Raw genomic sequence first — 10,762 nt, 5'->3', positions numbered from 1 at the left:
GGTCTGTGGTTCAAAGGCAGTGTCCAGTCCACAGCTCAGCACAAAGGAAGACTTACCACATTCCTCTGAACCTCTACCCTCCCAAACACAGACCCAATCAGCACTCGAGCCCTGGGAGAGAGGGCCCCAGTGCCTTCTGACTGCCAGTGCCTGCGGTACTATAGCTGGTCTATGCCGCCAAGAGTAGAGTTTCAGGCTAAGCTCAGCCTCAAGGGAGGTGAGTACGAGACAGAGCACAACCACATTTTATTTAAGTTCTTTTTTATTTTCCTCCACACTGGCAAAAGTTCCGAGGGAGCTTAAAGTTTTGTAAACATTTTAACTATCCCTCTTCCCCACCCCCCTCTTGAATTTACAAAGCAAAGGAGAATAGGAGTCCCATTCTCCTTACGCTATTTGATCCAAAAACTATTTACAAGTTTGTAGCAGTCTCTGTATAGTTATTATACATGTTTAGGAGGGAGAGGCAAGAAGGGATAGGGAGAATGATGATCCAAAATAATAAAAATAGAAAGCAAATATAACCCTCCAAAACCAAACTGCTCTCAGAGCACCTCCGGCTTCTCCGGGTACCAATGGACAGAGAAGGGCCTTCACCTACAAGCTGCCCAGCACAGCACCTCGTGCACAGGCACAGCAGGCCCACAGCTCCCGTGAGGTATGCCTGACCATCCCAGGTGATGGTCTACAGGCGTTTGGTGGAGGCCATCAGTTATAAATAGAGCTTGAGCACATTTCTACTTGATGTGAATGGGTAGGAGCAGGCCTCGTCCTCCCATTCTTGCCCATACCCTCCATCCCACTGCATCCTCCTGCATAGTGGTTTCCATGGATGAAGGTCTTAAAGATGGTCAGATTTTGTATGTTCTTTTCAGAAAGGGCAAACAACTTGCCATCCCAGAATCTTTACAAAAAAACCTTTCAAGGCCACGGCTACACACACACACACACACACACACACACACACACACACACACACACACACACACACACTGCTCTGAGGAACAGATGAAATTCCCAGCTTTTATCAGAAGTGAAAGTTTATCCCTATCCGAGTTGAAGTTACACAAATTCATACATATGGTAAAGATGCCTCTTAAACGAGACAAATTTTCACAGAAGGGCCCAAAACAAACTGGTCCTAGTCCTTTGAAGTAAAAATATTTATGGGGGGAAAAATCAGTTTTTATATGAAAGGAAAATTACAAGTCCCTGTCCCAGGCCATAGGGTTTCCTTTGTCCAGTAAGGTTGGAGTATGTCAGGAGAGAACTCAGCTTGCTTGGAAAATCACTAGCTAATGAAGAAAACATGAATCCTTTCTCCAGAAAGATATTCAGAAAGAACAAGTGAAGGATGTGCAGCATCAAACAAGCCAGTCTACAATACACCTGCTCAGGGCCTCTGATGCAATCCCGAAGTTAGCAAAGGCCATGCAACCTCTAAACAGGGTTCTGCCTGGCTCTGGCAATAGTGGAGTCACTGTCCAGGGGAGCATTTGTTGCTGGCCAATGTCAATTAACCATTAACTCTCTTCATGACTGCGCCAGTTTAGACCCTTTGCCTGTACTGGGGGTGGGGCTGGGAGTGGGGTGAGAAAGAACAAAACAAACAAAAATAGTGACCAGAGAAAGAGTCTGCTCTTGGCAAGATTCCAACACACTTTCAGGAGACAGTAGATGAAATCAATGCACAGTCAATGTGTGCTGCCAATATCAGCCCTGCTGGGGAGCAATCTCAACTGCCACCCCCAAGACAAAGGGTCTGGTCCACTTAGGGACAGTCTGAGATGCTCACCAGCAGTGGTTTAAAATAATCTTGGACACGAAGGGCTAGAAAAAAAAAGCCTGAGATGATTGGTTCTGTGATTTGTTGCAGAGTGACAGAGAGCAAATGGTGAATGCATGTTGTGTCCACCGAGGAGAATCCATGGTCATTAGGCAGGAGGGAAGGCTGGCACAGCGGCAGGTACTCAGCATCAGTACATCATCAGTAGTCGTCCAGAGTCTCAATCTCACCCATGTTGAGTCGCTCTGATGACGCGTTGACGGAAAAGCCTACGAGAAAAAGGCAGTCTATGAGTGACCGCTCTGCCAAGTGGCTCGTCGTCAAGCAGCTGGCTGGGGTTCAAGTCTCTCCTGCTCAAGACTGACACTAAACTGGGGACTGAAGAAAGAGAGAAGAAAGAAAGGTAAGCAAATAGACCTTTGCAGAAAGAGGTCTCTGATCAGACTGGAACAGAATCCGCTCAGGAGAAGCATCACTGACAGTATTCACAAACACTGGAAGACCTAATGATACTGGTCACACGAAGGATCTTTTCCAATAAAACCCACCACCATAAGCTGATAATAACTGTACTGTACAGGCCTCTTGGGAATGAGCGTCCCAGTTCCTCTGCCCTAGATGAATCCTCAACTGTTTCAGCTGCTGTTTGAAAACCAAAAGCAAACAGGCGACGCCCTCCACTCCAACAAGGTTAATGGTGCTGGGTGGGTTTTCACACCTCCAGTTTTGTACTTCAGTGTTCAAATTTTCAAATAAATACACATTTGAAATGTTCCAAAAACAAACAAAAATGCCTTACATAATAAAATAGCTTAATTAACAGACTCAAAATAAGATTTGAAAAAATAAGCCTGTTTACTAACCAAGAAGGCTATGGGACAGCCGCTGTCTGACAAGGCTGAGCACAGGGAGAGGCAAGGACACCAAATCCATCCAAAGTCCCAACCAGCAACTGCACCCACAACCCACCTGGCAAGGCCTTTTCCCCTGGAAATACTGAAAGGCTTAGTGTTCATGTCTTTGAGGTAAAGATTTGATTTGGTAAGTCTAAAAACCTAAAGACCAAGTCTATGAAGTGAGCTATTAACTCTATTCTGAAGCAGGTTTGTTTGATTTCATGTCAAGAACAAATGAAATGGGTTAGAAACAATGAGCTCCATGTAACAGAAGAAGAAATGTAATTTTAAAATCAACTAATTTCAATCAAGGCAGGAAAAGAAACCTGTGGAGAAATGAACCTTATGTGATGTTATAATGTCCTGATTACCAGGGGAGGCTTTTTAGTCTAACTTAATTGATTTAAAAGCTCAGTAAGGTATAAACTCAGAATCCCAACTTCACAGAAACAACAGCTTATGGGTGCCATGAACAGCAAGGGGGATGGATTTGCCCACTCTGCTGCTCCACAGACCACTTTCTACTAGGTCTAGAATACTCCCTTGCATGGCTTCTTTAGGATTACGACACTCTCTGTAGGAAAGAGAAGCCTGACTGGGAGAACACTGCAGGGTGTATTTTGTCACCCCCAAATGGTTTACACTGGCCACTTGGAAACCCTTCAAATCAGGATGACCAGAGTAAGGGACACTGGGAAGTGAAACCAGCCTGTGGCTCCCTCTGTTGGTTTGTTTCAGAATTAAAGTTCCCCTTCAATCTGCTCCTTCAAGGGATACTTACAGATCCAGTTGTAACCTGTTTTTCTAGTACATGCATGGGAAAATTTTCTCAATCTGTAACTTTACAAGGGATATATACAGTGAAAAGTAATCCACGAAGACGAATAAACACAGGAATTCCCAGAAAGAGGACTAGGCAGACAGTGACTGTCACAGGAAAAGCTTGCTCTTGTCCTGCAGTGCTAGTCTTCCTCCCGGCAGGACAGCGGAGCCTGTAAGGTCTAGGAGGACCTACCTATCTCCCATGCCCGTACTGAGGGATGATTAAGTCCCTGTCTTCTGGGGTCTATGGCAGAAGACCAAAAACATGCTGCAGAGGACAAACATGTACAGCTGGACCACATCTGCAGAGCAACCTCTCATCCTGTAAGCTAAAACCCAAGGGTTTCTTAGCCAGAGCTACAGTTAGAAACCTGTTCACAGCTATGGATACTATCAAGATTGATAGAGACTAGATTCTAACAGGAGAAACCTCTTGATCAGAAAAGGCAATAGTTCATCAAACAGCATGACTATTCAAACTAAACTAACTTATAAGACTAACAAATGCCTTTCATTTGATAAGATATAATTTGCCAATTAAAAAAAAGGGGGAGTGGGTTGGGGATTTAGCTCAGTGGTAAAGCACTTGCCTAGCAAGCGCAAGGCCCTGGGTTCGGTCCTCAGCTCTGAAAAAAAGTGGGGGAGGGGACTCCCCAAAGTTAGGATTGGGGTAGGGTTTTGTTTTTGTCTTTCTAGGAGAATAAGAGCATCCAATTAAGGTATCTGAAGACCATTGGACAAATGAGACATCGGAAGAAGGATGAATCATCAAGAGAAAATGACCTCCCCCCTCAAAAAAGAGTAAATTGGCCTAATGGTATAGCACAATTCCAACAGGATAGAATTTCATAAATCTTCCCAAATGTTGTTTCTGCTGTTCTCTACAGACATATAAGGCAAATGGTCTTTTTGTAGTTCCAATTCACTTAAAAATTAAAGCTGGCTTTGGAGTTGGAGAAAGAAACCTGTTCACCTATTTGTCAGAGTTTTATACTTTTTAACCCACGTTTGGTATTAACATTCTAAAGAAGGACTCTATGATAGCCAAGTCTATGAACTTCATATTCAAAAATAGAAAATAACTTCATTTTCATCACTACTTGTGGGGTTGTTAGGCCAATTTAAGAAACACAGCAACTTATATTCATTATTTATGAAATACCATTCCCCACCCTTCCCACTAGTCTTTTAAAGCCCTAATTTTAGGAATCTGCTTTTCTAGGAAGCTGCTGTGTAAGGACAACAGCTCTCTTATAGAAATGCTAAGCAATGCTTTCACGTCTGAGGGACCGTAATACTGTTAGTGTGCTTATTCCAGCACAGGAGGAACATCATGTACCTACATGCCCAGGAAACAGTTACTGGCTACTTCTCTTAAGGCCAGTAAGTAAAATGAATCTTTACCTGAAAGACTGTAGTGGTGTATCTGGTTACTGGCATTACCCGAACCTTCCTCCCGCCCAGGCTGAGACTCTAGGCCTATTCTCACCTAATAAACTGGGATCTGCTCGCACCATCTTCTGCTTTTTCTTCTTTTTGCCACTTTGAACAGCCTCAAAACTGGATTGTTGGTTGTTGCTTTGATTGGTCTGAAATACCGAATGGAGTGTACTATGGTTCATGCCCCAAACAGAGTCCTGTGATACAAGAAACAAACAGCACAATTACAATTATACAGTACATATGGATGAGGACTGCTCTAAGAGAATGGCTGGCCTTATCAAGTGTGAGTCCGTAAACAAAAATCCTGATAAGGGGCTGGAGAGATGGCTCAGAGGTTAAGAGCATCTGGCTGTTCTTCCAGAGGTCCTGAGTTCAATTCCCAGCAACCACATGGGACTCCCAACCATCTGTAATGAGATCTGGTGCCCTCTTCTGGCCTGCAGGGACACATGCAGGCAGAACACTGTACATAATAAATAAATTCATCTTTTTTAAAAAAATCCTCGTAAGAGCTCACAGGGCAAAAATGCTTGCCACAAAAGTCTGATGGCTTGAGTTCATCCCCAGAACCTGGTGGAAGGAGAGAACCAACTCCCAAAGCACTTCTGACTTCCACCGGTCCATCACGGCACATATGCGTGCCTGCGTGCGAAAGTGCATGTGCAAGTGCACACGCAAACAAACCAAGCCAGGCTGGAGAGGCAGCTCAGCGGTTAAGAGTTCACACTGTTCCTGTAAAGGCCCTTAGTCTGATTCCTGGCAGCCACATCAGACAGCTTACAACTGCCTGTAACTCCAGCTCCAGGGGTATCTCATGCTTTGACCTGCATTCATGTGCACGTACTCACTGACACACAGGAATCCATAATTTAAAGTTATTTTAAAAATAAATCTTAAGGAAAAAAAAGCCCAAACCAGTGCTGGCAATACAGAAGCTGACAGACAGCCAGCCACTGAACTACCTGTCCTCATTTCAACACCCCACTTGACGCCTGAGGTCTCTAAAGTCCCTCCAGGAACCCCAGCTTTCACTCAGGCCATACCAGAACGGTTGTCCTAAGTGTTCTAGCAGATACAGTGTCTGTGTCAGCCAGTAAGAAATGAAACACACAGCAGCTGACCTCAACAGGCCTCAACACGATGACAATACATGCACCTGACTGGACTCAGGGCACAAAGTATCTTTGTTTTCTAGTATTCAGGTCAGAGGACAAGGTAAGAACCAGCTGGCAGTGTACCACTAAAGGCTAAAGTCATGTATGTTATTCATATAGCAATCCCAGAAGGGATTTGTTACCAAAATATTGCCTCTGTACTTGCTGAGAGCTGCTAGTTGCAATGGCTTTACCAGAGGCTGTGGGAGTATACAGCAGGTGACAACTAGTATTAAACAGGCCGACCCACCAGACAAATAATTCTGATGGGGAGCCCCGCATGGTGACTGTAAATGACTGTTGCTTCTGCCTGCAGTTTTTCTCATGTGCAACTACACTTCTTTCCTCAAAACTGCTATGGGTGTTCCCTACCGCTTGTGTGTTTATCTCATGTACATATTGCATCTGTTGGGACACTTGTAGCTATGGATGGTCAGGAAGATGATTTCTGCTTAAGCTGTATAATTTTGATAAACAGAAATCATACTAGGATATTTTTCATAACTGACATAGGAAAGTAATAGTATTCTCAGTCACAAAGACAGCTAATTTTAGGCTTCAGAACAAATTCAAACCGACTAGCTGCCCCTGCAGAGAATACACAAGGACACGTTCCCAGGTGTTTACTGCTGAATCAAGGTCAGACTTGAAGCAACTTTGGTAGACAAAACTCCCTGCAGTAATTCTCTTTCTGCATGTACCCCTACCACTCAAGGTTCAGCAAACCAACTGTTACTGTTAAGTCCTGGATTTCAATGCCACTTTCTATCTGGGAACTTTGACCACGTAAGAACTACGTGTCACTTTACTCACCATGCTCGTCAACACAACCTCCCTAGCCTAAGAGAAATTGTGTGACTTATGTGTTATGAGAATGGGTCAGACCCTGAAAATGTATCATATAATTGTCTATAGTTTGGTTGCTAAGGTGTGTGCGTGTGTGTGTGTGTGTGTGTGTGTGTGTGTGTGTGTGTGTGCGTGCGCGCGCGCATGTGTGCGTGTACACGCAATGAAAGAGGAATGTAGCTGAATTCAGAGCTGAGAGATGTATGTTGAAGGAGAAAGGAGAAAGAAGTGTAAAAAGATGTAGCTGAATGGAGGAAAAATTGTAGAGATGTGGAGAATGTAACTGTATGGAGAATACGTGGAGATTTGTAATCGTGTGGAGACAAGGAAAATTAAGCTGTATAGAAAAGAGATGCACTGTATAGAGATGTGTGACTACAGGAGAGAGATGTAAAGAGAGATATATAGCTGTGTGTAAAGAAGGCAACTAACCATGTGGAGACAGACTTTCAGAGATGATTTTTTAAGATGAAGTAAGAGAAACTTATCATCAGAAAGAGTGTTTCCTTATTTACCCTTCAGATAGAAAAGAATTTTTCCTAAGCCTTTGCTACTCTGAGGCATTCTTTTGGCTACCCTGGGTGCAGTCCGGGAGCTGGCCTCCCAGGCTGCGTTACATACTTCTGCCAACGGGTTAGGATATAAAACAGTACACTAATCCTTTGTTCTTACTGTTGCCTTTATTAGAGAAACTTACTTCAGAAGCCAGTTCAAAGATCAGGTGGTAGCCCTGAGGGCAGAGTAGAGAGAGCATTGTGGAAGAGCATGCCTAGGTCCATGGGCACATATGATGGGGGGCATTTCCTTGCTGTTGTAGCCCAGAGGAGACCCCCCCCCACAGGTGCAGTGTTTCCCACACTACTTCACACCACATGCTCCTGCAATGCCCTGAGACATCTGCTCTACTGTGCTCTGGTATGGACACCTGCCATGCTCTCTTAATTTACCTCTGCTCTACAGAGTTAGATCTTAAGTACTTTATGCTACAATGTATCTTCCACATCTCCAGAAATGATCTATACCAGTTATCATCTCTAGGAGAATATGAGTATTTTTATGGCTCTTTATCAACACTGCCAACTTGTCTTTCAGAAAATGTTAACTATCAAGCCTCAAAAACCCTATATTTGTGAATTTCAATGAATTGTTAAAGTGTGTTAAATTGTTAAAGTTTTGTTTTTTTATGGTCACTCTGAGCACACATATGCTCAGAGAGGTAAAACGAACTTTAACACCCAAGGTACATGCCTTCAACTAAAGAGGGACAAGGGATCATCCACCTGCCTACTTTGGTTCACAGGTGTTAGTTAGGCAGGTGTTTTCTCTGGTTAGTCACCCTTGTGTTTCTTGAGAGAGATTTCACTACTGCAGTGCTCAGGTGCCATCAGACGCTCCTGAGCACTGAAGACTGCACATCTCGGGGAGAAGACAATGTGCAGGTGAGTTCTGTATGAGTGACAATGACAGCTGTACTGGAGAGGATCAATGTTAATCAATCAACACATAAAGAACACCTCTAAACAAATACGAAGACAAAATTATGTGCCCATAAGATGCTGTACATGAGAAGCTCACAGAACTCAACACAGCATAATCAGTAGAGGTAATGACTGTTTCCTTAATTTCCTAGTCTCTCAAACCTGGTTCTCAACCTGTAGGTCACAACCCCTTTGGGGGAGGACTGTCAAACGACCCTTTCACTGGAGTTGCCTATCAAATATTTACATTACGATTCACAGCAGAAGCAAAATTACAGTTGTGAAGTATTAACAAAAATAGTTTTATGGTTGGGGGTGACCACAACCTGAGGAACTATATTAAAGGGTGGCAGCATACTGTTATAGAACAGAGCTGCAACAAAGAACAACTCACTCTTCACACTCCCTTCACAGCATGTGAAACACCTGTCATCAACAGCATGTGAAATGTCCCATAGAGAGTAACACTGTGGAATTCAGGAGATGCCAAGTTTTAAAAACAGATTTATGGGTCATGTTGGGATCTGCAGTCTGAATAAAACATATATATGAATCAGGAAAACAGACCAGGATACCTTAGACACTCTGTCTGGGACATTTACAGACAAGCACTTCAAAAAGATGAAGACCACATAATTTTGAAAAGTTTTGGTCATGGATGCATAAAAACAAAATATTCCTTTTAATTTCTCTGGCTACTCAACATTTATAGGCACTCCTGTTCACATGTACTGCACACACTGTGCCACTTAATACCTGCTGCTGCTGCTGCTGCTGCTGCTGCTGCTGCTGCTGACGCTGCTGGTTGGCTTTCTGTTTGGCACGGCGCTCAAGGAACTGCTTGGCAAACTCCTTGGCCTCAGAAGTATCTCCTAAATAGGCCCTGATATAGTCGTGGACTTCATAAGGAGATTCCACTTCTTTCAAGAAAGAAACAAACGTGGGAACTGCAATACAAGAGGGAGAGGACCTCAGACAGTAACAAAATAAACACATGCATAAAGAACAGACCTCAAGTTTTAGTCTATCACCACACGGGCACAGCGTCAACAGGAACGGGAAAGCTATGCGGCTTCTGTGGTAGACATCCTGCCTAGCACAGATGAAAGAGGCTCGTCACAGTGCTGACTTATGCAAACAGCAGTGTCAGACAGACACACCACGTATGCCGAACTTCACTAAAGACCAAGCCTAAAGCAATGTGGGCATTCATTCCTTCTTTCCTTTAATTCAATTTATTAATTGCTATAATAGACACCAGCTACCATGACAGTTATTAAAGATACAGATATATCATCTGAAACTTGTAATTAACTAGGGTATTACGTGTTTTAGAAAGCATCAAGTGGAAAATACAAATTGTGTGGTTTCAGGGGAAAAAAAAAGCACAAACACCAGAGTTAGACAGGCATGGGTTTAAAATTCGTTTCTGAAGCTTGTTGGCTGTGTGACCTTGATGAATCACTTAACCATTATTCTGAGCCTCTGTTTCCTAATTTATAAAATGGGGATAATACCACCTACCTTGTAAAGGTATCTTCAAAATTCACTGAAAAGAATGAATAACTGGGATAACACTGTGCTAGCCCAGCTAGTGCCTAGCACATGGTAGGTGCTTAATGGATGGCAGCCGTGACCACTATGGACTCTGCCTTTCTCTGAAGGCCTTCTGGCTCTTAGGTAACGTTACAATGCTGCAAAGGAGGCTGCCAATTCTTGACTGTTCAGGGTTAAAGACTGCTGGCATTAGGCCAGTTATCACCTTGGTCATCAGCTAAGGCAATCCCTTCTACATACAGTATGATCAACAGTCACTGTTGGCTATCTAGGGGTGAGAAGGGGATTCACTTCCATCTAAGGAGCTAGCTCTCTGTAAACAGTTTGTTTACAACCATGCTTTTTTGAAATTGTGCTGAAACCTTTACTTTTGTACAGTCTCAGGCCAAACAAAGCAAGTCTATTTACTCTATCACAATTTCCATCACCTCCCAAAGCAGAAAGGTAACAATGTCATTTGGCTTTAGTACTCTACTGGCCAGGCTGACCTTGCTCCTGACTATGACATTTAACTTTTTCTTAGAAATGATAACGTAGCTGGAAATGTTTTCCATAAAAAGGGTTAATGAAAAACTATGATGTCCTTTGTCCCGTACATCATTAAGGCAGCCTGAGCTGGCATTTAATTTTTGGAACTGCACATAATCTATGTGAGCATAGTTTTACAGGACTTTTTTCGTACGTAATACTATGGGAGTCAAGTTTTAATGGAGGGTGTGGGACTTGGCCCCCACAGATTTCATCTTCTATATTTTGGCTCACTGTTGCAACCTGCCAACC

At 43.3% G+C, this 10,762-nt stretch overlaps 1 protein-coding gene across 4 annotated transcripts in view; it reads right to left on the bottom strand.

Annotated features, from left to right (window-relative positions):
• Window positions 1-244: 244 nt before the first annotated feature.
• Window positions 245-10,762, bottom strand: part of Gigyf2 (GRB10 interacting GYF protein 2) — a 127,543-nt gene continuing 117,025 nt past the window's right edge. For all 4 annotated transcript variants that reach the window (XM_036173789.1, XM_036173790.1, XM_036173792.1 and 1 more), the window contains 3 exons: window positions 9,182-9,372; window positions 4,994-5,141; window positions 245-2,055 (listed from right to left, as the gene is read on the bottom strand). In XM_036173789.1, coding sequence (XP_036029682.1) covers window positions 1,988-2,055; window positions 4,994-5,141; window positions 9,182-9,372 — 407 coding nt within the window. In that variant the 3' untranslated portion in view covers window positions 245-1,987. The remainder of the gene's footprint in view (window positions 2,056-4,993; window positions 5,142-9,181; window positions 9,373-10,762) is intronic.

This window comes from Onychomys torridus, chromosome 23, assembly GCF_903995425.1.
Source record: "Onychomys torridus chromosome 23, mOncTor1.1, whole genome shotgun sequence".
NCBI classification, from domain to species: Eukaryota; Metazoa; Chordata; class Mammalia; order Rodentia; family Cricetidae; genus Onychomys; species Onychomys torridus.
Note: the sequence above shows the minus strand (reverse complement) of the source record. Positions and strands in the feature narration are given on the sequence as shown.